This window comes from Stenella coeruleoalba (assembly GCF_951394435.1).
Source record: "Stenella coeruleoalba genome assembly, chromosome: 14".
Lineage (NCBI taxonomy): Eukaryota > Metazoa > Chordata > Mammalia > Artiodactyla > Delphinidae > Stenella > Stenella coeruleoalba.
Genome location: NC_137160.1, coordinates 68,745,793 through 68,771,426, shown reverse-complemented (window position 1 = coordinate 68,771,426; position 25,634 = coordinate 68,745,793). Strand labels below are relative to the sequence as shown.

The window sequence follows — 25,634 nt, the reverse complement described above, 5'->3', positions numbered from 1 at the left end:
TGAGACCCTGCCGCCTCCGCCCCTGGGTGGGGAGAGGGCAGCACTGTTACCACGACAACGCCAGGGGGGCCTGGGGGCGCGCCGCGGAGGGGCCTAGAGCGGGCCGGGGGCGCGGGCCGGGGGAGGGGGTGCGCGCAGGGAGCGGCCGGCCCGAGGCTCGCTCCTTTTTAGGAATATTCCGCCACTTCTCAATCAATGATTCTCCCACCACAGCCGTCCCGGAACCTCGCTCACGCCCACCGATCCTACTCACAATTCTTTAATCAGCACCATCTTCCCGGAACCCCTTCACAGCTGCCGCCACTACCTCTACCACCGCCGCCACCGCCGCTACCGCCTCTCACGGCGCCTGCGCGGCCCCGCCCCCTGCCTCCCGGGCCGCTGCGGCGCCTGCGCGTCCACACCCTTCCGCCACGACCCGTCACGTCAGCGCGCGAGAGGAGCTGCTCGGCCCCGCCCCAGTTCCGCGCCCCGCCCTGGGCGCGCGAGGTTTCTACTGCGGCTGTGCGGCTCAGCGCGCGCTCGGTTGTCTCGCGTCGGCGATTCCGACCTTCAGTCAAGTTGTCTCGAGGTGGCTGTGCAGCCTACGCTCTCTGGTGAGTTTTCCAGTCGGTTCCCTCGAAGTCGTTTTCTGGTGACCAGAGCTAAACTTTCTCTCACTGCTCTTGAGAAGGAGGCCCGCCTTCTTCACAGACTCCTCACTTCAGAAGTCCGTGTTAAAGACTCGAGACGGGTCGGAGAGGGGTTGGACGGGTGGGCGGCTCGCGCGCCGGTTCCACGAGCCCAGAACCAAGCCGCGTACAGCTGTGGCTGCACGAGTTCCCAACGCCCACACCCCCTGCCCCCGAATCCAGAATCCCGCCGTGGCTGTGACCCGACCGCAGGGGCGTCCGACCCTCCCGACCAGCCCCCCGGGGGGAAAGGGGGTGCGCGCCCTTAGGTCCCGGAAAGGGGGGCCTGTTGTGGGGAGACGCTAGCGGGTCCCGGTGAAGGCCCCACACGACTCGGGCGCCAGCCTGAAAGCCAGGAGGTGGCCTTAGGAGGAGTTGTAGCGCAGGGTCACTCGCTTGCTCTGTGCTAGTCTCAGGTCTAGGCCCTGGGATACACCTGGAAGCAAAATAGACACTGTCCGTGCCCTCACTTGGAAACAGAAGAGAGAATTTGGCGTAGTGGTGAGTGCTCTTCCATGAATACGGTAACAGGGTAGAGGCGAAGGCAGAGCAATCAAGGGAAGGACTCTCCGGAGGCCACGGTTGAGCCTGATGTTAGCCCAGCCTGTGAAGATAGGGGAGGCATCCCAATTAGAGGAAAATAGACCGGGAGGCTGAAATACGCTTAGAGTAGTTGAGGAGCAGGTGGAGGCCAGGTGTGGCTAGGACGTCTTAAGTGTGCGGGGCAGTGGGGGAATAAGCAGGGACTGAGCAACTAGGCCATAGTAAAGAGTTTGCGTTGTATGCTAAGAACCATGAGAAGTTGTTGAAAGGTTATTAAAGGAATTTTAAAAATCATTAAAACACTTCTACATAAATTTATATGGAATACACCCAGGGGAGTTAGGGCTGCCTTCAGAAAAAGTAATAGTAGTGAAATATTTGCCTAAAGCTGGAAACTTCTCCTAAGGCAGTCGCTGGGATCCACTGAGTTTCTTTGATGTGTGAAGCACTATGCTAGTTATTGTGATGGTGAAGATTCAAGGAAGCACATGCTCTTACTTTCAGGGAGCTTAGAAACTAGGAGCAGCTTCTGTTGATTGGGAATCTGTTGTATGCCTTCTGTCAGTATGCTTACTGACTTTTTTCTAGATAAAAGTAGATAAAAAGTTGAGGCATGTAGACAATATTTAGGACAAATAATTGTTCTCAGTTATGGGAAGAAGGAGGTTATGGTCAAAACATAGAAGATACTTAAAGGTAAGAATAGACAATCTACAGATTTGAATACTATACCAATGAATATGAGCACTGGTAGATTTTTTTTTAAGGTCCAAGGAGGTAATATTAGTTAAGTAGTTTCTCCCCAGATGTTATGCAGGCGGAAGATATAAATAGCTTTAAAAACGTGAATAAAGTTGTGGTTGATGTGCTTAATTAGTCATTAAGAAAAATTAGAACGTTGCAGAACATTTCTGTAACTTCTGAAGTCTTCCCACAAGTGTTCACTAATTCCATTCTCTGCATAGTACAGGTGCTGCTCATAGTAACACTCATATGTTTGAAAAGTAAATGAAGAGATAGTGTGCTGGGTGGAGTATAAGTCTGAACTAGTGTACAGCATGGACATTGTCTCCATTCCCCATGTAAAGATGCATAGTAAAACAGTCAATTGAAAACCACAAGATACAGACTTCCTTGGTGGTGCAGTGGTTAAGAATCCGCCTGCCGATGCAAGGGACAGGGGTTCGAGCACTGGTCCGGGAAGATCCCACATGCTGCGGAGCAGCTAAGCCCGAGCACCGCAGCTACTGAGCCTGTGCTCTAGAGCCCACGAGCCACAACTACTGAAGCGCACGCCTAGAGCATGTGCTCCACAACAAGAGAAGCCACTGCAATGTGAAGCCCAGGCACCGCAGCGAAGAGTAGCCTCCACTCGCCGCAACTAGAGAAAGCCCATGCGCAGCAACAAAGACCCGGTGCAGCCCAAAATAAATAAATTAATTTTAAAAAAAAAAGATAAATTAGCCAGTTTAGGTGTATGTATTTGTGGGCAACAAAAGATACTAATTCAGAATTAACTAGGTTGATAGAAAATATGAAATCTGTATACCTAAATACCTGTTCATCTGCTTAAGAGATAAAAAAGGCAGAATGAGGGAATATTGAAGAAGACTAGAGAGTAGGAAAGACGAACCATCACCCCAAAATGACAAAGAAGGAAATATAAAGCAAAAGATTATGACACATGAAAAAATATAAGCTAATGGATTGTGTGGCATTTTCTTGTTTTAAAACTAAAGATGTTGAATCTTACGCATTTTTGCAAATATGGACATACGATGGGATATAACTTATTAGTAATTGTTTCCGGTTGTGGAAAAGATCCACCCTCTTTTTTAAGCCTGATACCTGTTGTCCCTTGTTCTAACTTTCATCCTTCAGCAAAGGTAACCTTTACACACAAGATGTCTAATTGAATTTAATTCTACAAGCCTCATAGAACCACCAGTCTCATTACTTCTCGTATACAATTTGGAACAGAGCTCGTTACAGTAAGGATGATGGTAGATTTTACTGAGGCAAACCAATGAGCACAAGCAATGTTTGGAACATTTATGCACTAGTTGATAAAGTACAACTCTGGTCAAAGAAATTTGGATGGTCCTTCAAGTACTATAAGTGAATATGGCCTGTTTTTCCCCCCTAAGGAGACGTTCTTAACCTGGATCCAAAGGCCTTTTCGTGGGTGTTCCCAGGGAATTTGTGAACCACTGAAATTATATACATAATTTCATGTCTATGCACGTTTTTCTAGGGGAGATGTCTATAGCTTTTATTTGCCTTGCTTACTCTGCAGTTTGCCATCCTGTTTTCTTTATCTTCTCCCCATTCCAGAAATATCTTGATTGAGATACTTTGATGAAAACCAGAAATATTTCCAAGAATGCATTAATATTGTCAAACATTAGGGCATAGGTCATAATATTGTACTGCTGTGGGAGAGACAGGATTGGACCTTGCAGTGGAAAGCCCTTGGCCTGAATCCTGGCTCTGCCACTAGCTGGCTCTGTACCTAAAGAGCTACTAATATCTACAACATAGATTTGTTGTGAGGAATAAAAGTATGAAGTGTCTCTTACACATTACCTGATATGTATTAGGTGTTCGGTGAATGGGTATCATTTTAAAACTTACAGCTTTCAGAGAGCAGAACTGTAATTTAAATTAAGATATAATTAAGTTCCTCCCCTCTCCATCCCTAGGGGTAACTAATGTATGAATAGGAATGCATATATTGATATATGTACATACATTCATATATGTATTGATATATGGCTGTAATTTACTCTTTCACCTGTAGTGTATAGTGTAGATTTCTGTTCTTCTCTATTGCACCAACATTTGGTATTGTCACAGTTTTTCGTTTTTACCACTTAATTGGTTTAAAAATGCTGTCTCACTCACTTTGTATTTTTCTACAGGGAGAGGATCTTTTCATGTTTACTGGCCATGTTCTTAATCTTTGCTCATTTTCCTGTTGGTTTTGATTTTTCTTTTTGATTTGTAGAAGATATATACTATAGTCACTTTGGACTCAAAATTTCATGTTGATTATGTGCACTTTATATATTTTCTTTCCATATGTGGATTGTTGTGTCACTTTGTTTACAGCAAGATTTCTCAACCTCTGCAGTATTGACATTTTGGGTCAGATAATTCTTGGTTGTGAAGATTGTTGTGTACATTGTAGAATGTTCAGCAGCATCCCTGACCTCTATCCACTAGATGCCAGTAGCACCACTCCAGTCATGATGATCCAAAATGTCTCCAGACATTGCCCATTGTCCCTGGGAGCAAAATTGCCCCTGGTTGAGAACCACTGGTTTATAGTGACTCTTGTGCAGAGTTATTTATCTTTAAGAAAACTTTATTCCACTAACATTTTTTGGGTTTATATTATACGGCAAGTCCTAAGTGTTTCATATGACCTAATGCTAACCTTAGCCCATTTACTAATCACAGCACATAGAAAATAGGTACTATTATTATCCCTGTTTTACAAAGGAGAAATCTTGCTTATGTCTTCTAATGTAGAGGAGATGTTAATCAACTTTACTGAGCTATAATTTACAGACAATAAAATGTATCCATTTTAAGTGTACAGCTTGAAGTGTTTTGTCAAATATTTATACTTCCGGTGATCCTTACCAAAAACAAGATATGTGACATTTCCATTGTTCTAAAAGGTTTCCTTAGGGACTTCCCTGGTGGTCCAGTGGTAAAGAATCCGCCATCCAATGCAGGGGACTTGGGTTTGATCCCTGGTCAGGGAAGTAAGATCCCACATGCCGTGGGGCAACTAAGCCCGCACGCCACAACTACTGAGCTCGCGTGCCTCAACTAGAGAGAGAAAACCTGCACACCACAACTAGAGAGAAGCGCATGCACTACATTGAAGAGCCTGTGGGCCGTAACAAAAGATCCTGTGTGCCAAAACTAAGACCCGACGCAGCCAAAAAATAAAAAATTAAGATAAAATAAAAGGTTTCCTTGTGCCCCTTTCCATTCGGTTCCCCCACACTCCCAGCCCCAGGCATGCACATAACTGCTTTCCATGACTCTAAATTAGACTTGCCTTTTCTAGAGTTTCATATCATTGAATGATATACAATTGACCCTTGAACAATGCAAGTTTGATCTGCGCGGGGCCATTTATACACAGATTTCTTTCAATAGTAAATATGGTATGATCCTGGTTGGTTGAATACACAGATGCGGAAATTCAGATATGCCAACTGTGGGACTTGAGCAGCCTCAGATTTTGTTATTCGCAGCCAGTCCTGGAACCAGTTCCCCGTGGTTACTGAGAAATGACTGTACCATGTCCTTTTTTGTTTCTGGCTTCTTACACTCAGCGTGTTTTTGAGATTCATTAATGTTGTGTGTAGTTCAGTCCTTTTTGTTGCTGAGTGATTCTCCTTTGTATGGATATATCAGATTTTGTTTATCCGTTTACTTGGTGATAGACTTTTGAGTTCTTCCCAGCATTTGGCCAGTATAAGTAAAGCTACTATGAATGTTTGTGTGGAAGTCTTTCTGTAGATATGTTTTCATTTCTCTTGGGAAAATTTCTGTTGAATTATGAGGGAAGTAGACATTTAACTCTAGGAGAAACTGCCAAGTAGATTTCCAAAGTGGTTGTGCCATTTTACATTCCCACCAGCAATGTATGAGAGTCCAGTTGCTTCACATCCCCTTCAAAACATTTTAGCCATTCTAGTGGATATGTTGTAATATCTCACTGCAGTTTAGTTTGCATTCTCCTGAAGACTAATGATGTTGAGCACTTTTTCATTTGCTTATTGGTCATTTGTGCATCATTTGTGAAGTGTCTGTTCAAATCTTTTGACCATTTTAAAATTGGTTTTCTTTTTATTGAGTCATAACAGTTCTTTATATATTCTAGATATAAGTTCTTTCTCAGAGGTATCTGTTGTGAATATTCTCTCTCAGCAGCTTACCTTTTCACTTTCTTGATGGTATATTTCAAATAGCAGAAGTTTTAAATTCTAGGAAGTCTAAGTTATTTTTTCTTTTATGATTCATGCTTTTTGTGTCCTACCTAAGAAATCTCTGCCTACCTCAAAGTCACAAAAATCTTATTTTATAATGTTTTCTTCTAGAAGTTTTAAAGTTTTACCTTTTACATTTAGGTCTGCATTCTATTTCAAATAAGTTTCTTTTCCTCTTTTTTTTAATTGTAAAATATACATAATTTATCATCTTAACCATCTTTAATTTTTAATTTCATAATGTTGTGAATCCATCTCCATAGCTCCTTTCACCTTGTAAAACTGAAACTCTCTGCCCATTAAACAATAACTCTCCATTCCCCCTCTCCCCAGCCCGTGGCAACCACCATTCTACTTTCTGTCTATATGATTTTGACTGCTGTAAATATTATATAAGTGGACTCTTTAAGTCTTATCTTTTTGTAACTGGCTTCTTATTTCACTTAGCATAATATCCTGAAGGTTCATATTGTAGCATGTGTCAGAATTTTCTTCCGTTTTAAGGCTGAATGATATTCCATTATATGTACATACACGTTTTCCTTATTCATTCATTGATGGACATGTGGGTTGCTTTCACCTTTTGGCTATTGAGAATACAGGCATACCTCTGAGATGATGCAGGTTTGGTTCCCAGCCACTGCAGTATAAAGCGAATATCACAATAAATCAAGCCAAATGAATTTTTTGGTTTCCCAGTGGATTTAAAAGTTATACACTATACTATAGACTATTAAGTGTACAATAACATTATGCCTAAAAACATGTACACACCTTAATTTAAAAATACTTTATTGATAAAAAATGCTAACCATCACCTGAACCTTGAGTTTTAATCTTTTTGCTGGTGGAGGGTCTTGCCTCGATGTTGACGGCTGCTGACTGATTAGGGTGCTGAAGGGTTGCTGAAGGCTGGGCTGGCAGTGGCGATTTCTTAAAATAAAACGACAGTGAAGTTTGGCGCAACAATTGACTCTTCCTTTCACAAATGATTTGTCTGTAGCAGGCAATGCTGTTTGGTAGCATTTTACCCACGTTAGAACTTCTTTTAAAATTGGAGTCATCTTCTCAAACCCTGCTGCTGCTTTATCAACTAAGTTCACACTAAATCCTTTGCTGTCATTTCAATAATCTTCATAGCATCTTTGCCAGGTGTAGATTCTGGCTCAAGAAACCACTTTCTTTGCTCATCCATAAGAAGCAGCTCCTCATTCATTAAAGTTGTATCATGAGATTGCAGCAATTCAGTCACATCTTCAGGCTCCACTTCTATTTCTCTTGCTATTTCTACCACATCTGTAATTACTTCCTCCAGTGAAGTCTTGAACCCCTCAAAAATCATCCATGAAGTTTAGAATCAACTTCTTCCAAACCCCTGTTAATACTGATATATTGACCTCTTCCTCTGAATCACAAAAATTCGTAGTGGCATCTAGAATGCTGAATCTTTTCCAGAGGTTTTCAGTTGACTTTGCCCAGATCCATCAGAAGAATCACTATCTATGGCAGGTATAGCCTTAAGAAATGTATTTCTTAGATAGTAAGACTTGAAAATTGAAATGACTCCTTGATCCATGGGCTGCAGAGTGGATGTTGTGTTAGCAGGCATGATCGCAACGTTAATCTCATTGTATATCTCCATCAGAGCTCCTGGGTGACCAGGTGCATTGTCAATGTCAGTAATATTTTGAAAGGAATCTTTTTCTGAGCAGTAGGTCTCAGTAAACCATGTTGTAACATGTGCTGTCATCCAGACTTTGTTGCTCAGTTTATAGAGCACAGGCAGAGTTGATTTAGCATAATTTTTAAGGGTCCTAGGATTTATGGAAGGATAAATGAGCATTGCCTTCAACGTCAAGTCACCAATCATGTTAGCCCATAACAAGGGAGTCAGCCTGTCTTTTGAAGCTTTAAAGTCAGGCATTGACTTCTGCTCTCAAGCTATGAAAGTCCTAGAGGTGATAAAGATACTCTAAAGTTTTAAAGTTTCACATTTTACATTTGAGGCTTTAATCTACCCGGGCTTAGTTTTTGTGTATGGTGTGAGGTGTTGAGATCCTGTTCCCCCCCGCCACATGGATAACAAATAATCTTAGAATCATTTATTGAAAGAAATGTTTGTTATTGTTGAAGTGGATGTTTGATTTTCCCCATTTCGTACTTTATAGCAGAATGTGGCTTAACAAGGTAGCCAGTAGTATCATGAGATTCAGATAGTACTTTACAAAGAGGGGCAAATGATACTTAAAACAGTAGTTTGAGAAGTTTTTATTTTTATTTCTGCACAACTGTGCTGGGTTGAATAACTTCCATAATCATGTGAATTTTTGGTTCTGTCAGGTGAGGCAGTGACCCTGCTGTATTTAAATACCGTATAATTTTTGTTGTGTGCAAACATCTTTTAAAAGCTATTTGATGATCACCTGCATATATGCACGTGTGTTACCTTCCCCTCTGGATCACTTCTGTTAATGCCAGCATGTTACCATGGAAAGAATATTGGCTTTGGAGCCAGAAAAACTCTGGCTCACCATTTATGGTGTCTGAATCCTATTTGTGATACAGTAATAATATATGATTTAAAGCATTTCATAAGATTAAGTTGAAGTTTTTTTTAAAGCATACATAATAGGCACTGTACAAAGACTGGTTTTCTGCTCATTTTCCTAGGCTCCATATCTGAAGAGATGTTAACTACTCCCACTTCCTCTACCTTCTAACTAGGATTTTCTTTGTCAAGTTTTCACATCTTTTTTCTTTTTTTTCCTCACGTGGTTAACAATCTTAGCATCATTTACTGAAAGAAGTATTTGTGATTGTTGAAATGGATGTTTGATTTCCCCCATTTCACACTTTATAGCAGAATGTGGCTTAACAAGATAACTAGTAGTATCATGAGATTCAGATAGTACTTTACAAAGAGGGGCAAATGATACTTAAAACAGTAGATTGAGAAGTTCTTTATTTTTTTCTTTCAGGTGAATTGATACTCATATGTAATGTCCTTCTAGCAATGCTTTTACCTTTTATCTGATATTCATTTAGCTATACCAAGTTACTTTGGGTTAGTACTCTCCTGGGATATCGTTTTGTCTTTTTAAACTTGTTTATTATTACAAAAGCAATTATATCATATGCAAAGTTGGAAGCATGTAATGAATTCCTGTGTGTCCATCACCTGTCTTCAACAATTATCAATTTGGCGTTCCTGTTTCATCTACTCTCCCTCCCCAGTTTATTTCTTTGGAGGGAATTTTTTTTTTTGCGGTATGCGGGCCTCTCACTGTTGTGGCCTCTCCCATTGCGGAGCACAGGCTCTGGATGCGCAGGCTCAGCGGCCACGGCTCACGGGCCCAGCCGCTCCGCGGCACGTGGGATGTTCCCGGACCGGGGCACGAACCCGTGTCCCCTGCATCGGCAGGCGGACCCTCAACTACTGCGCCACCAGGGAAGCCCCCCTTTTCTCCATTTTGTTCGTCTATTTTTGGGGAACTTATATGCTTTTGTCTATTTCAATTATTATTCTAGCTTTTATAACATACATGTAAAGTATAAAAATAAGCAGTATTTTTACTCTCATTAATAATACAAGGAGTTTAGAATAGTCTAACTTTGAATACAAGTTTGAACAATACACTGGATTTTATATTGGTCCCATTCTGTTTTTCTCTTACAAATCAAACATTTTTTGTACCATTTTATACAATCAGTATTTTATTTAGATTTGCCCATATTTTAATCAGTATATCTGCTCATCATTCCCTTTCACATCTCAGCCCTTCCACCTTAGATAATTTTACTTTTGCCTGAAACTTGTCTTCTAAAATTTACCTTAATAAGGGTCTATCAGTGGCAAATGATATTTTCTTTGTCTGAAAATGTCTATATTTTGTCTTCATTCATAAAAAACACTTTGATAGAGAATTCTTGGCTGAGATATGTTTTTTCTTGGCATATTTGAGATACTATTGCCCTGTCTTCTAGCTTTCATTGTTGAAGTAAAGAAATTAGTCATCTAATTACTGGTCCTTTGTAGGTGATACATCTTTCCTTTCTAGCTTTTTAAGAAAAGGTTTATTGAAATATAACATACATACAGAAAAGTGAAAAAATCATAAATATATTGCTTGGTGGATTTTCAATAGTAAAAACACTCACAAAACCACACGCAGAAATATAAAGATAGCATTACCAGAACCACAGAGGTCTCCCTTTGTAGCCCGTTCCAGTATTTACTATCTAAAAATGATCACTGTCTCACCTTATATCATGATAGGTTAGTTTTTTCTTATTTTGAACTTTTACATAAATGGAATAATAGGCTTTCTTTTGTGTCTGGCTGCTTTTGCTCAGCACTATGTGAAATTCTTCCACAACAGTTTGGTTCATTCTCATAGAATATTCCATGTTACTGTTACTAGTCATTTGAGCTGTTTCCAGTTGTTGACTGTTATGAATAGTGACACTAATCTTTTAGTGACATTTATACTAACTTCTATTGTGTTTATACTTAGATGTGAAATTGCTTGTAGTAGGAAACTGCCTAATAGTTTTCAAAAGTGGTTATGTCATTTTATGCTCCCACCAGAAATATATGAAGGTTCTGATTGTGCCATAAACTCATCAGCTTTGGTGTTCTCAATCTTGTGGCTTTAATTTGAATTTCTTTGATGACTAATGTGCTTGTTGGCCATTTATATATCTTCATTTGTGAAATATCTGTTCAAATCTTTTACCCAGTTTTTAATTGAGATGTAATTGACATATAACATTAAATTAGTTTTGGGTGTAAAATAATGACTCGATATATGTATATATTGCAAAATGATCACCACAATAAGTCTAGCTAACATCCATCACCGTAGTTACAAATTTTTTTCTTGTGGTGAGAACTTTTAAGATTTACTCTCTTAGCAACTTCCAAATATGCAATACAGTATTATCAACTATGGTCCCCATGCTGTACATTATATCCCCAGGACTTATTTATTTTATAACTGGAAGTTTGTACCTTTTGACCCCCTTCACCTGTCTTGTGCAACCCTAACACCCCCTACCCCCCAACCCCTGCCTCTGGCGATCACCAAACTCTTCTCTGTATTTATGAGCTCTGTTTGTTTGTTTATTTAAGATTCTACATATAAGTGAGTTTATGCTGTATTTGGCTTTCTCTGACTTATTTTACTTAGCATAATGCCCTCAAGGTCCATCCATGTTGTCCCACGTGGCCAGATTTCTTTTTATGGCTGAATGTTATTCCATTTTAAAAAATTTAAATATGTGTATGGCATTTTCTTTATCCATTCATCCATTGATGGACACTTAGGTTGCTTCCGTGTCTTGGCTGTTAGTCTAAACAATGCTGCAGTGAACATGCGGGTGTATATATCTTTTCAAATTAGTGTTTTCATTTTCTTCAGATAAGTACCCAGAAGTGGAATGGCTGGATGATATGGTAATTCTATTTTTAATTTTTTGAGGGACTTCTATACTGTTTTCTACAGCGGCTGCACCAATTTATATTCCCATCAACAGTGCACAAGAGTTCCCTTTTCTTCACATCCTTGCCAACACTTGTTATTTCTTGTGTTTTTGATGGCAGCCATTCTAACAGGTGTGAGGTGATCTCTCATTGTGCTTTTGATTTGCATTTCCCTGATGACTAGTGATATTGAGCACCTTTTCATGGTATGTTGGCCATCTGTATATCTTCTTTGGAAAAATGTCTATTCAGATCCTCTGCCCATTTTTTAACTGGATTGCTTACGTTTTTTTGCTGTTGAGTTACATGAGTTCTTCATATATTTTGGATATTAACCCCTTATCAGATGTATGATTTGCAAATATTTTCTCCCATTTAGTACATTGCCTTTTCAATTTGTTCATGGTTTCCATTGCTGTGCAGAAGCTATTAAGTTTGATGTAGTCCCCCTTGTTTATTTTTGTTCTTGATGCCTTTGCTTTTGGTGTCAAATCCAAAAAAAATCATTGCCAAGACTCATGTCAAGGAGCTTACTGCCTGTGTTTTTATTCCAGGAGTTTTAAGGTTTCAGGTCTTATGTTCAAGTTTTAATCCATTATTTTACCCATTTTTTAAATTGGATTATTTTTGTCTTGAGTTGAGAGTTGTTTTTTAAAAATATATCCTGGATATGGGTTCTTTGATATATGTATAATTTACTTAATGTATCGTTTACTAAATGGTGGGGTCTTTTTAAGGAGCAAAATTTTAAGTTTTGAATTCAGTTTATCAGTTTTTAAGTGTTAGAGTTCATGCTTTTAGAGTCCTATCTTAAGTCTTTTCCTACCCCAAAATTGCAAAGATTTTTCTCTTACATTTTCTTCTTAGAAGGTTTGGTCTTCCATCCTTTTCAAATAAATTTTTGTCTGTGGTGTGAAGTAACGGTTGAGTAAGGGTTTACATTCATCTTTTTTTTTTTTTTTTTTTTTTTTTTTTTTTTTTGCGATACGTGGGCTTGTCACTGTTGTGGCCTCTCCCGTTGCGGAGCACAGGCTCCGGATGCGCAGGCTCAGCGGCCATGGCTCACGGGCCCAGCCACTCCGCGGCATGTGGGATCTTCCCGGACCGGGGCACGAACCCGTGTCCCCTGCATCGGCAGGCGGACTCTCAACCACTGTGCCACCAGGGAAACCCCACACTTTAATTTTTTAATAGTATGTCTTTTCTTTGATTTACGTTCTGCATATTTGTGTCTTTTATTTAAAGTGTATCCCTCACAGACAGCATCTAGCTGAGTCTTTTTTATCCATTTTGACAACCTCTGCCTTTTGGAATGTTTAATCCACTAAAAATTAATGTAATTTTTGATATCGTTGTTTATTTCCTTTATTTTTTGTTCTTCTGTTTCTGCTTTTTAACTATTCCCCTTTGTATTTTTAAAAGTGGTTACTCTAGGAATTAAAATATATAAACTTTTTTTTTTATAATTTACTTAGAGTTAAAATTTATGTACCACAGCATATAAAATATAAGAATCAGCCAGATAGGTTCATTTAATCCATTTCTTTGTAAAGGTCTGTTTCCATCTGGTATCCTTTACCTTCTGCCTAATGACTTCCTTTAGCATTTCTTATAATGCAGATCTGCTGACAATGAATTTTCTTAGTTTTCTTTTATCTAAAATTCTCTATTTCACCTTAACTGTTTTTTTTGGTTGCCTTGGGTCTTTGCTGCGCGCGGACTTTCTCTAGTTGTGGCGAGTGGGGGCTACTCTTCATTGCGGTGCACGGGCTTCTCATTACGATGGCTTTTCTTTGTTGCGGAGCAGGGTCTCTAGGTGCGTGGGCTCAGTAGTTGTGGCTTACGGTAGTTGCTTCACGGCATGTGGAATCTTCCCGGACCAGCGCTTGAACCCATGTCCCCTGCATTGGCAGGTGGATTCTTAACCACTGCGCCACCAGGGAAGTCCCTCACCTTGAGATATTTTTACTGGATATAGAATTCTGGGTTTATTATTTTTTATTCTTTTGGAACTTTAAAGATGTTGATCCATTGTTTCTTCTGGGCTTTATTGTTTCTGATGAGAAGTAAGCAGACATTTTGAATCATTCATTATTCCTTGCATGTAATGTGTTTTTTTCTTTTGGCTGCTTCAAGATTATTCTCGTTAATTTTGATTCTCATCATTTTGATTATGGCTGTGCCTAGGCATATTTTTCTTTGTGTTTGTTGGGGTTTGCTGAGCTTGCAAGTTTATATCTTGCATATTTAGTCAGTTTTTGGCCATTATTCATTCCTTCAGGTATTTTTTCTTTTGTATTTTCTCTCCTTCTAGGAATCCAGTTACATACATGTTATACTTTTTCATGTTGTCCCGTAGGTCCGTGAGGCTCTGGGTTTTTTAAAATATTTTTTCTCTCTAAATATTGTCTAATCTCTGTTGATGTCTCTTCAAGTTTCATATATCCTCCTGTTATCTTCATCTGCTGTTAGCTCATCCAGTGAAGTTTTCTGTTCAGATATTGTAATTTTCAAATCTAAAATGTCTAATTTATTCCTTTTATATAGTTTCTACTCTGCTGAGTTTTTTTTTGTTTTTTTTTTTCCTTTGCGGTATGCGGGCCCCTCACTGCTGCGGCCCCTCCCGTCGCCGAGCACAGGCTCCGGACACGCAGGCCCAGCAGCCACGGCCCACGGGCCCAGCCGCTCCGCTGCACGCGGAACCCCCCCCCCCCCCCCCCCCCGCCCCACGGACCAGGGCACGAACTCGCGCCCCCCGCATCGGCAGGCAGACCCCCAACCACTGCGCCACCAGGGAAGCCCCTCTGCTGAGTTTTTATCTTTCCATTCCTTACAAGCATATTCTCCTTGATGTCCTTGAACATAGCTGTCATAGCTGCTTTAAATTCCTTGTATGTAAAGTTCAACGTATGGGGTCCTCTCAGGGTCAGTCTCCATTGAATGTCTCTGAATATGGTTCACATTTTCCTGTTTCTGTTTATGTGGAGTACATTTGGATTGCATCCTAGACATTGTGAATGATATATTGTAACGACTTTGGATTCTGTTATGTTCCTAAGAGTACTGATTTTTTCTTTTTAAAAAACCAGACCATTAGGTTGGCTGAACTGAAACTGGAAACTCATCTCCACAGTGGGCAGCAGGTGAAATTTTTCTTTAGTTCTTTTAACCTTTTAGGGCCACTTGGAGTCTGCTTTTCATATATGTGCTTCAGGGATTAGCTAGAGATTTATAAACACTTTGGGGATACTTAATTTTTGCTCCCTCCTTTGTAGCATTTTCCTCCTTAGGAAACGGCATTTTCCATTTGCCCTGAAATCTTTCCTCTGAGACAAGAAAGTAAGACTATCAAGTTTTTTATCTGAGCCTCTTGGCATGGCATGGATTGGGTCCTGCCCAGCTAGAAAATGGAAAGCTCAACCTCCACTACAGAATCTTTCTGCTTCTGATTGCTCTCCAGTGCTTTTAGGGAGTTGTTGGTGTTTTGTTTTGTTTCTGTCCAGATCTTATAGTTGTTATATGTAGAATTATTATTCCAATAAGAGTTACTCAGTCATGATTAGAAGCAAAATCTCTGGGCTCTTTGTAATGCATGAGCTTTATAGATGCTCATGTGAGGAGAGCAGTAGGCCTTCATGAGTACCTATTTTAAGAGATGAGTTACATGACAGGCAGATATAACATTAGCCGTGACTTTACTCCAGAGTTTGGCTGTTAGATTTGGCAGTAGTAACTGAAACAGGAACCCTTTATTAGAGTTAGTTAGATCAGGTTGTTAGGTCAGGTCAAAGTATTCCTCCAAACTGTATGTATTGAGAGCACTGCAAACTTATAGGGCAAGTAGTTTCAACAAGCGTCCAATTTCATATTCATATAGAGTGCAGTAAGGCAAAAGCCCATTTCATCTGGTCAGTAAATGTTAAATCACTCTGATAAACAGCTTCAGTCCTTATAAATGATCCAAAAATAATATATAATATAGAATTGTGATGGATTGGAGTGTGCCCAAGGAAAAGAAAATTGCCTACAATATTAGTAAGTTCAAGAAACATAACCATCTGTGGCTTGATGGAGGGGGAGTGTAACATAAAGATGTATGATGCCATTTGCAAAACTAATTTCTCTTTCCATTTAACCTCTTGTTGCCTAAGAAAATGCAGCTAGTAATTAAGATACCATTTTGGTCTTGCTTGTAAATGCTGTTGCCTTCATTAAATTTCACACTTGTGAAAAGGAGCTATTAAGAGACAACCTAAGGTAACACCTTTTGAATAACTAACTTTGTTAAAAATACTTTTCCAGATTTCTTAACAATAAAATGTAATTGCATTTTCTGTTTTCACTCATGTGGAATCTTCTCACATGTTATCTGTTAGAGATAAGACTTGGTGATAGAGGGAATATTCTGTTAAGCCCAAGTAGTACAGTGACTTTGGAGTTCTCCTTTCCTTGCCATTTGTAATAAATAAAGTTTTCTGTTTTCTCTAATTTTTCTTACAATTCACTTCTCATAAGGTTTAGCTGGTGTCAGGGGAGAGATTCCAGAATATATACTATTTTGAAAGTGTCAAATTTTAAAAGATTTGTTATTGAATTAAAGTGGTTAGGAAGCAATCAGTAAATAATCATTGAGTCTGTATTGAAGTACTAGAGTACCTTGATAGCACACCTATAAAGTTCAAAACAAAACAGGGTGGGGGGAAGAAGAAAAGAAAGGAAAAAAATCTATATAGTCTTTTTATTGTTGATAGTAATACAATCATGGACAATGGAAACATGTTCTACCTTATAAAAATGGGTACATAGTAAAGTTGTTGCTGTTGTGTATATGAACAGTGACCTTCGTGTATGACATGTCTTTGTTTCACGTGTTATGATTTTTTCCATTGGAATTCTAAGTCTTCACTTCTGTTACTGGTCTATCATGAGTATAGTTTAATAGATGAAAATGTTTTTAGATTAAACGGTAGTATAACCCTCAAGCATTCCTGTATCAGGTTACCTGAAGACAGATCTTAATTCAGATGTCTTTATTAGCATCTCTGTCATATAGGCGAAACAGAGAGTGCTTCTTTCTCTCCACTCATTTTAAGTACATTTCATGTTTTTAAAAAGTGACCATAGTAACATGCTCACTTCTGAAGTTCTTTCTCCAGACAGATACTGATATGAGCATTCTCCTCTGTTTGCATTAATTTTAACCTAAAAAGACCATCTTGAAGAAAAGATGTCTAGTTTTATCTTTTAGGTTTATTTTGTCCTTTACTTCTTTCTAGGATTATCAATAGAATGTGCTGTTAGTGTGGATAAATTTTGTGATGTGAATACTTGCTATAGAGAACAAGACCAAGACTCTAAACCTACTTTGAACTCAAATGTAACATGCTTTTGAATCCAACAATTTTTGATCTAGTTTGAAATCAAATTACTACGTTTTACAGTTGAAAGTGTTTTCTTCAGGTTAATACACAAAAATCTGTAACCTTTATGTATGTACAGTAACCACCTAGAAGATACACTGGAATAGAAATTCTCATTTTCAGTAGCAACAAAAAGAAACACTTAAGAATGAAGTTAATGCAAAGGTTTAAAAGCTATATGAAGATAACTTTAAGATAGTCCTAAAATATACAAATGTGGACTTGAACAAATTGAAGGATATTCTGTATTATTGAAAAGGATGTTTCAGTATCACAAAGTTGTCACTTTCTCCCCATGTTAAAAAATAAACACAATTCCAATAAAAAACTCAAGTTGTTTTCGTCAGGACACAGAAAGATTAATTATAAAATCTATATGGAAAAATAAACAAACAGGCATAGTCAGGAAATCCCTGAAAGAGAAGAGCAATAAGTTGCGTGTAGCTAGCCCCACCAAATATTGAAACATACTATAACTATAAAGCCTCTAAAATTAGAAGACAGTGGTGTGGTAATACCATAGACAAATCAATGGAACAGGATAGAAACTCCAAACTAGACTTTCATACTTAAGGAGATTTGGTGTATGGATATCACCATCTCAAATCACTATGGAAAAGGTGAACTTTTTAATAAGTAGTGTTGCGATCATTGGATAGCACTTTGGAAAAAAATAATATTGGATCTAAACCTCATACTGCACACCAAAATACATTCAGGTGGGTCAGAGATAAAACAGTTGACCCTTGAACAGCATTGGTTTGAATTGCAGTTGGTTGAATCCATAGATGGGGAACTGCCAATAGGGAAGGCCATTTGTAAAGTTACATGCAGGTTTTCGACTGCAGAGAGGGTCGGCACCCTTAACCCCCTCCTCACTGCCCCCCACCCCCCGCGCCATGTTCAAGGGTCAACTGTAATGTAAGAAAGGAAACCATACAAGAGCTAGAAGAAAAAAAATGGATGAATTCCTTTACAACTTGGTAGTGTCAAAAGCCTTTCAAACTCTGACTTGATGACTACATAAAAATAGCATTTGCATACCAAAAATACTATCAAATCAATGGCAAACTGAGAAATAGTATTTGCAGACTCTGTCACAAGGGGCTAATCAAAAAATGATTAGGAGCTCTCAAAAAATGAGAGATCAGAAACCCAATACAACACTAGGCAGAAACTTGAACATTCCAGTTCATAGGAAAGAATGTCTGATGGCATTTGAACATATTTAAAGATGCTCAAACCCACTCATAATAAGTGAAGTTCAAATTAAAATCACTACGATGTGATACAGTGAAGTACTACTCAGCAATAAAAAGGAACAAACTGTTGATACCAAAATTATGCTATGTGAAAGATGCCAGACACAGAGGCTTCATACATTGATTTCATTTATATGACATTCTGGAAAAGGCAAAACTGTAGGGACAGAAATGAGATATGTAGTGGTCGGGGGGTAGGGGTGGTGGAATGGGACGTGAGGGAACAGTTCAGAGTGATGAAAATGTCTTATACTTTGGCTGTAGTGTTACACGAATATATGTTCGTCAAAACTCATCAGACTGTAACCCAAAAAAGGTGGGTGTTATTTTGTGTAAGTTATACCTGAATTTAAAAACAATCAAGTAAAAAACACACTATGGTATCATTTCTTACCAGTTTATTAAAAAAATCTAAAAGTTTTACTGTTGGAGATGCTGTGGAGAAACATTCTCATGCCTAGCTGGTGGTAGTGCAAAATGGTACCACCTTTATGTAGGGGAGTTGGTAACATCTAACAAAATCACATGTGCATTTATCCATTGGCCTGGCGGTTCCATTTCCAGGAGTCTACTTTCTTGCTGCATAGGTCCTATCTCATCAAACGATAAGAGACTGCTGTTGTTAGTTGCTTGTGTATGCTATGGAGATTTTATTTAATGCATATATGTGCAAGTAGACATTAACATTTTCCCCCTTTCACACAGATTTCTGCCTTATTTACACACTGTTCCATACTTTATTTTCTTCACTTAAGATATCTCAGAGATCTTTATATATTAGTACATAAAGGGGAGCCTATTTGTAGGGTTTGGGAGTTTTGTTTTAAAAAAAGTATTAACAGCTTCAGAATATATTCCATTGGGTATGTAATTTATTATGTAACTACTCTTCTTCTGATGGGCATTAAGGTGTCTTTTTTTTTTTTTTTTTTTTTTTTTTTTTTTGCAGTACCCAGGCCTCTCACTGTTGTGGCCTCTCCCGTTGCGGAGCACAGGCTCCGGACGCGCAGGCTCAGCGGCCATGGCTCACGGGCCCAGCCGCTCTGCGGCATGTGGGATCTTCCCGGACCGGGGCACGAACCCGTGTCCCCTGCATTGGCAGGCGGATTCTCAACCACTGCGCCACCAGGGAAGCCTCCGAGGTGTCTTTTTTTTTTTTTAATACTGTCTTGATATTACAATGCTGCAAGGCAAAACCATTTCACATGTTTGCAATATATTTGTAGGATAAATTCCAAGTATTAGAATTGCTAGGTAAAATGAAAGGTACATGTTTAATTTTGAAGAGTATTAACAAATTGCCATCAGTAGGGATCATACCAATTTTCACTGTTACCACTGATGTATGAGAATGACTATTTCCCCTCAGCCATGCCAGCAGAGTTTGCTCCCAAGTCTTTGGATTTATCGTATTTTAGTTTTACCCTTTGGTTGGTTTTCTATTAAGTTGCCAACCTTATACATTAGAGAGATTAAATCTTTTGTGATATGAGTTACAGATATTTTCCCCACTTTGTCAGTTGTGCTTTGACTTTGCTTTTGGTGGGCTTTTTTTTTTCTCCATATATAGAAGTTTCTTATTTTTATGATGTTAAATTTCTTTCATAGTTTGTGGATTTTTTATTTTTTTTTGAGGCCACATGCTTTTTTTATTTTTTAAGGAGGGGAAATTGGGTAATTAAATTTATTTCTAGTTTGATTTATTTTTTCCTTTTGGTTTTATTGAGTTATAATTGACATACAGTACTGTATAACTTTACAGCATAATGACTTACATATATTGTAAAGTGATGACCACAGTAAGTTTAGCTAACTTCCATCATCTTGTATAGATACCAAAAATAGAAGAAAAAAAAATTTTTTTCTTGTAATGCAAACTTTTAGGATCTTCTCTTTTAGTAACTTGCAAATACATCATATGGCAATGTTAATTATATCATCATGTAATACTTTACATCCCCAGTAGTTAGTTATCTTATAACTGGAAGTTTGTACCTTTTGACCACCTTCATCCAGTACCCCTACCCCTACCCCTACCCTTCACTTCTGGTAACCACAAATCTGATCTCTTTTTCTGTGGGTTTGGCTTTTTTGTTCTGGGTTTTTGGGAGTTTGTTTTGTTTTTTAGGTTCTATACATAAGTGAGATCATACAGTGTTTGTCTTTCTCTGACTTGTTTCACTTAGCTTAATGCCCTTGAGGTCCATCCATGTTGTCAAAATTGGCAGGATTTCCCTATTTTTATGGCTGAAAAATAATTCATTGTATATGTCTGTACCACATTTTCTTTATCCATTCATCTGTAGATGGACGCTTAGTTTGTTTCCATGTCTTGGCTATTGTAAATAATGCTGCAGTGAACATGGAGGTGCAGATATCTCTTCAACATAGTGATTTCATTTCCTTTGGATATATACCCAGAAATGGAATTGCTGGATCATGTGGCAGTTCTAGTTTTAATTTTTTGAGGAATCTCTATACTGTTTTCCGTAGTGGCTGCACCAATTTACATTCCCACCAGCAGTACACAAGGGTTCCTTTTTCCTATATTCTCACCAGGACTTGTTATCTCTCATCTTTTTGATGATAGTCATTCTAACAGCTGTGAAACCTCATTGTGGTTTTGACTTGTATTTCCCTAATGATTAGTGATGTTGAGCACCTTTTCATGTACCTGTTGGACATTTGAACATCATCTTCGGGAAAATGTCTATTCAAGTCCTTTGCCCCTGGGAATTCCCTGGCGGTCCAGTGGTTAGGACTAACTGCCAGGGCCTGGGTTCGATCCCTGGTCAGGGAACTAAGATCCCACAAGCCATGCAGCATGGCCAGAAAAAGAAAAATCATTTGCCCATTTAAAAAATCAGATTATTTGTTTTTCTGTTATTAAGTTGTATAAATTCTTTATATATTTTGGATATTAACCCCTTATCAGATACATGGTTTGCAAATATTTTCTCCCATTCCATAGGTTGTCTTCATTTTGTTCATCATTTCTTTTGCTGTGCAGAAGCTTTTTAGTCCCACGTATTTATTTTTTATTTTGTTCCTTGTGCTTTAGGTGTCATATCTAAAATATTGTTGCTCAGACGCACATCAAGGAGCTTTTTTCCTGTGATTTCTTCTAGGAGTTTTATGGTTTCAGGTCTTACATTTAATTAGGTCTTTCATCCATTTTGAATTAATTTTTGTGAGTGGTGTCAGATAGGGGTTTAGTTTCATTCTTTTACATGTAAATGTCCATTTTTCCCAGCCCTGTTTAGTGAAGAGACACTCTTTTCTCCACTGAGTTTTCTTGGCTCCCTTGTCGAACGTTAGCTGGCTGTATACGCATGGGTTTCTTTCTAGTCTCTCGATTCTGCTCCACTGGTCTATATGTCTGTTTTTATGTCAGTAGTGTACTGTTTTGACTACTATAGCTTTATAACATAGCTTAAAATCAGGAATTGTGATGCCTCCTGCTTTTTTCTTCTTTCTCAGGATTGCTTTGGCTCTTTGGGGGTCTTTTGTGGTTTCATATAGATTTTAGGATTGCTTTTTCTACTTTAAAAAATGCCATTGCAATCTTGATAGTGATTGGATTGAATCTAGACAGCTTTGGGTAGTATGGACATTTAAGAATATTAATTCTTCCAATCCATGAACACAGGATATCTTTCCATTTATTTTTGTCAGTTTGTGGATTTTGAGTTCAGTTAAAAAGGCCCTTCTCAGTCTAAAGTTATTAAATAAATTTACATTTTACTATTTGATTCATATGGAATATATTCTGGTGTATAGTGTTCTTGTTTTTTTAAATAGTGAGTTATATTAACAGTTTATTGAACAACCTATTTTCCTCCTAGTGATTTGAGATATCACCTTTACCACGTATTCGCTTTTCAAGTGTTAGTCTATTTCTGTTCTTTCTATTTTGCTTCATTGGCCTTCCTGTTACATGCTAGAACCACACTTCTTGAGGCTTTTACTATTTTATATGGCTTGTCCTGTTATTCACTTATTTGTTTTTTAAAAAATAATATATATATATATACACATTTTTCCCCCCTCAGAGTTTTACTACCTTTTATATTTCCAAATGAACTTTAAAGTCATCCTATCTAGTTGAACAGCAACAGAACTCTCCAAAACAAAACTCAGTACTAACCAGAAGCTTATTTTTTTAGATATATTTTCTTCCTAAACAACACATAGCATACCATACACTTTGAATACTGGAATTTTTGGCTTTACAGTTGAAGGATTAAAATACTCAAAATAACATTAAATAAAGCAGCAGTAGCTATAATAAATTGCTACTGTATCATAGTAGTGTCTCACAGCATCTATAAAAGCATTCACAATTATATTCACTAAGTTGCTTTTAGCAATTAGCAATGTCTCCCTCCTTGAGTATAACTGTTTACTTCTCTGAGCAGCCTGCATGTGTTCTCATGAAGCAAAGTTTCTTGTCATAAACATCCTTAAGTATTGGCTTGATGCTATGATAACAACTTTTAATCTCCTATTCCTATTGTGTTCCTCTATCCCTTATCATACCACTTACTTAGATCAAACTGCGTCCATTAAAACACAGTTTATAGGTATTTTGAAAATCCAAAAGAGTCAACTCAAAAAAACACAGAAACATAGCCAGATATAAGCAAAATTTTTAAAACTTAGTAGTTTTTTCTGTATGTTATATCAGAACTAACAGTTTAGAAACTATAATGGGAGAAAGACCTCATTTGCAGTAGCAACAGAACTATAAACTATCTAAGATTAATAAGTTTAACAAGAAATATGCAGAGATCTATTTGAAGAAAATTGTAAAATTTTAATAAAGAAAATGAAAAACATTTGAATAGATGGAAAAACATACATGAATGGGAAAACAGTATTGTAACACTTTCCTAAATAATATTTATACTTAATGCAATTCCAACAAAAATGACAACAGAATCATTTGGAAGTTGAAGAGTTTATTTTAAGAATAAAACAGGATTTTTTACTTTAATAAGTTTATTTTAAAGTTCATCTAGAAGAAGAGAGCATGGAAAATTTTGAAGAAGCATGAGAAAGATTTTCTCTGTAAATATTAGAATGCACTATAGAGCTGCAGTACTTTAAATAGTGCGAATATCTGGCAGAAACAGATTGGATTTTTTAAAAAAGAAGAAACCACTAAAGTACCAGAAGCAAATGGGGGGTTTTTCCAACCATTTTATTATGAAAAATTTCAAAATTCAGAAAAGTTGGAAGATTTTTAAAGCAAACACTTATATACTCAGCACTTAGATTTTTAGTGTTTTTGCTGTGTCACATACATATCCATCTATTCATCCCTCAATCAATCTAATTTTTTTATTCATTTCAAAGTAAACTTCAGATATCAGTATTCCACCTAAATATTTCAACATGTACAGTTGACCCTTGAACAACTTGAGGGTTAAGGGTGCAGACCCTCCAGGTGGTCCAAAGTCCACATATAACTTTTATAGCCTGCCCTCCTTGGTTCCTTATCTGCAGATTCAACCAACCATGGATTGTGTAGTACTGTATTTATCATTGTGAGAAATCCACATGTAAGTGGACCTGCACACTTCAAACCTGTGTTGTTCAAGGGTCAACTGTATATTATTAACCAGAGTTCAAGAAAATGTGGCTTGTGCGTTTATAATTTTGGAATTGGGTCTACCCTTGTAAGCATATCATAAAATTTAAAATTTTAAAGGAAAAAACCAGCTATATTAATAAAAAAATGGAAGTTAATAAAATGCAATCAGATTGCCAAAGGTTAAGATTCAAAACATCGACAAAACCCAATCTGGTCACAAGATGGGGAACCAAGCAGCCTCAAGTGTTGTTTGTAAGAGTATGAATGAATTCAGCTTCTTTGAATAGCAGTTTGGTTACATATATCTACATATAAAATATATAAAACCTTTGACCTAGTAATCTCACTTAAATTTATTTCAAAGAAACAGATATACTAGGTTTTCTAAGCACTAGTTATGAGTGAAAATTGGAAATCCAAATATAAAATAGGGAACTGATAAAGTTAATTATGGTAATGTATACTGTAGTGTCTATGAATCCATTAATAATGATAACGGTGAGTCATAGAAAAAAAACAGAAAATTGGCAGATGTAAATCCAGCCATGTGTAATTACATTAAATATGAATGGAGGGACTTCCCTGGTGGTCCAGTGGTTAATACCCTGCGCTTCCAGTGCAGGGGGTGCAGGTTTGATCCCTGGTTGGGGAACTAAGATCCCACTTGCTGTGTGGCATGGCCAAAACTTTTAAAAAAATAAATAAATGTGAATGGAGTAAATATTCCAACCTCAGACAAGGTTTGTTAAACTGCAAGATGCAAAATATATGCTATCTACAAGAGGCTTTAAATTCAAAAACACAAATATGTTGAATACAACAGGATAGAAAGGATACACAATGCAAACAACTGTAAAAGAGCTGGAGGAATTGTATTAATATCAAGCAAAATGGACTTTTTAAAATACTACTAGAAACAAAAGAGTAACATTTCATAATGATAGAAGAGCCAAAAATTCAGAAAGATTTAAAAAGTATAAATACACCTAACAACAGAGTCCTGAAATATATGAAGCAAAAACATAAAATTCAAAGGAAAAAGAGATAATTCAACAGAGTTGTAGCGTTCAATACTCTTCTCTTAGAAATGGAAATAAAAACAAAAAAAAACCAAATGGGACCTAATGAAACTTGAAAGCTTTTGCACAGCAAAGGAAACCATAAACAAGACCAAAAGACAACCCTCAGAATGGGAGAAAATATTTGCAAATGAAGCAACTGACAAAGGATTAATCTTCAAAATTTATAAGCAGCTCATACAGCTCAATAACAAAAAAACAACCCAATCCAAAAATGGGCAGAAGACCTAAATAGACATTTCTCCAAAGAAGATATACAGACTGCCAACAAACACATGAAAGAATGCTCAACATCATTAATCATTAGAGAAATGCAAATCAAAGCTACAATGAGATATCATCTCACACCAGTCAGAATGGCCATCATCAAAAAATCCAGAAAGAATAAATGCTGAAGAGGGTGTGGAGAAAAGGGAACACTCTTGCACTGCTGGTGGGAATGTGAATTGGTACAGCCACTATGGAGAACAGTATGGAGGTTCCTTAAAAAAACTACAAATAGAACTACCATATGACCCAGCAATCCCACTACTGGGCATATACCCTGAGAAAACCATAATTCAAAAAGA

General features: G+C 37.8%; 1 protein-coding gene and 1 long non-coding RNA gene across 3 annotated transcripts in view; one reads left to right on the top strand and one right to left on the bottom strand.

Moving 5' to 3' along the window:
• PITPNB (phosphatidylinositol transfer protein beta) overlaps positions 1–322 on the bottom strand; it is a 63,185-nt gene extending 62,863 nt beyond the window's left edge. For both annotated transcript variants that reach the window (XM_079942128.1, XM_079942127.1), the window contains exon 1: positions 254–322. In XM_079942128.1, coding sequence (XP_079798254.1) covers positions 254–273 — 20 coding nt within the window. In that variant the 5' untranslated portion in view covers positions 274–322. The remainder of the gene's footprint in view (positions 1–253) is intronic.
• A 164-nt stretch (positions 323–486) lies between these two features.
• The window catches only part of LOC307197519, a 47,210-nt gene continuing 22,062 nt past the window's right edge, over positions 487–25,634 (top strand). Inside the window, exon 1 of the long non-coding RNA XR_013831435.1 lies at positions 487–596. This is a non-coding gene — a long non-coding RNA (uncharacterized lncRNA). The remainder of the gene's footprint in view (positions 597–25,634) is intronic.